Source organism: Pyrus communis, chromosome 8 (genome assembly GCF_963583255.1).
Source record: "Pyrus communis chromosome 8, drPyrComm1.1, whole genome shotgun sequence".
Classification (NCBI taxonomy): domain Eukaryota; kingdom Viridiplantae; phylum Streptophyta; class Magnoliopsida; order Rosales; family Rosaceae; genus Pyrus; species Pyrus communis.
In genome coordinates, this window is record NC_084810.1 from 20,982,551 (window position 1) to 20,983,825 (window position 1,275).

At 35.7% G+C, this 1,275-nt stretch overlaps 1 protein-coding gene across 1 annotated transcript; it reads left to right on the top strand.

Moving 5' to 3' along the window:
• On the top strand, positions 1 to 896 carry LOC137741562 (metallothionein-like protein type 2). The gene is made up of 3 exons (XM_068481257.1): positions 1 to 157; positions 272 to 352; positions 576 to 896. The coding sequence occupies exons 1-3, from the start codon at positions 105 to 107 to the stop codon at positions 667 to 669; spliced, it is 228 nt and encodes a 75-aa protein (XP_068337358.1). The 5' UTR covers positions 1 to 104; the 3' UTR covers positions 670 to 896.
• Positions 897 to 1,275: the final 379 nt, after the last annotated feature.

The following is a 1,275-nucleotide window of genomic DNA, read 5'->3' on the forward strand; positions in this document are numbered from 1 at the left end:
GCATTTCAGACCCTCACAAGAAAAATCATCCGAGGCTTTGAGTGAATTCAATTCCCAGCACAACAGCACTCTTCTCCTTGTCCTTTTGCCAACTCTTGAAGAAAATGTCTTGCAATTGCAGCTGTGGTAGTGACTGCAAGTGCGGCAGTGGCTGCAAGTAATTCTTCTATTCCCCTAACCAGCATATATATGATCATCAATCTCTATAATTCTTAATTATTAGTCTTTTTACTAATAATGTCAATTGTTTTCTTTTTGTATATACGTGTAGATGTGGCATGTACCCTGACTTGAGCTACTCCGAGACCACTTCCACTGAGACCATCATTGCTGGAGTTGCACCGGTGCAGATGTAAGTTTTTATAAGGACTGTTTTATTAACCAAGGTTAATTAAATGTATTCCGAAAATAGGTTTAAAGCGTACTGTAAAAGTACTTATTAGCATTTAAAAAATGTCATTCTCTACTCTAATCACATAGAAATATATAGAGAATTTACTCTTCAAGGAGTGCCGAATGACTTTTTAGGGGTTCTAAAAAAAATGAAATTGACTATATTATCATTATTATTGCAGGTTCCCTGAGGGGTCTGAGATGAGCTATGGAACAGAGAATGACTGCAAGTGTGGCTCAAACTGCAGCTGCAGCTCATGCGGCTGCCACAAATGATCGAAGCAAGCCATGATCTAAACTCAAAGAAGAAAGCTGTTATGGTCTCTATAAATAAGAAAAAGACTGTAAAAGCTGGGTTTTAGAACTTACTATAAAATAAGATTAGCCATGAGATTTGCAAATTCATGAATCTCTAGCTAGCTAGGGTTTGGGATTTGCTTTGTGGCTAGCTTAATTATCTGTATGTTACATCTTTCTTAATTTATGTGTTTCTTCAGCTTAAATTTCTTGTGGGTTTTACTTTGATGTGTGTTTGGGTTTGGAAATGAAGGATAAAATTGTAGTGGATATGGACCATTGAGAGCTCCTTTGAGTTGACCTTTAATCCATATTTTACAAGCCACCAACTATTAGGTCATGTTCCTATCTTCTGACTTTTTATCTGATATAACCAGATTTGGAATTTAGAAACACCAGGGATATTCGACCCCAAAAAAAAAAGGGAAACACAAGAGATAAACCATATAATTAATTCATTCCAAGAGTCATATAATTGATTAATTAAAGGCATGATTAATTTCATCTATTCAAACATCGCACGTAATCTACGCGACAAAACAAGAGATTTACTTCCATCTTGGAGCTCTAAACTAAATCTACTAT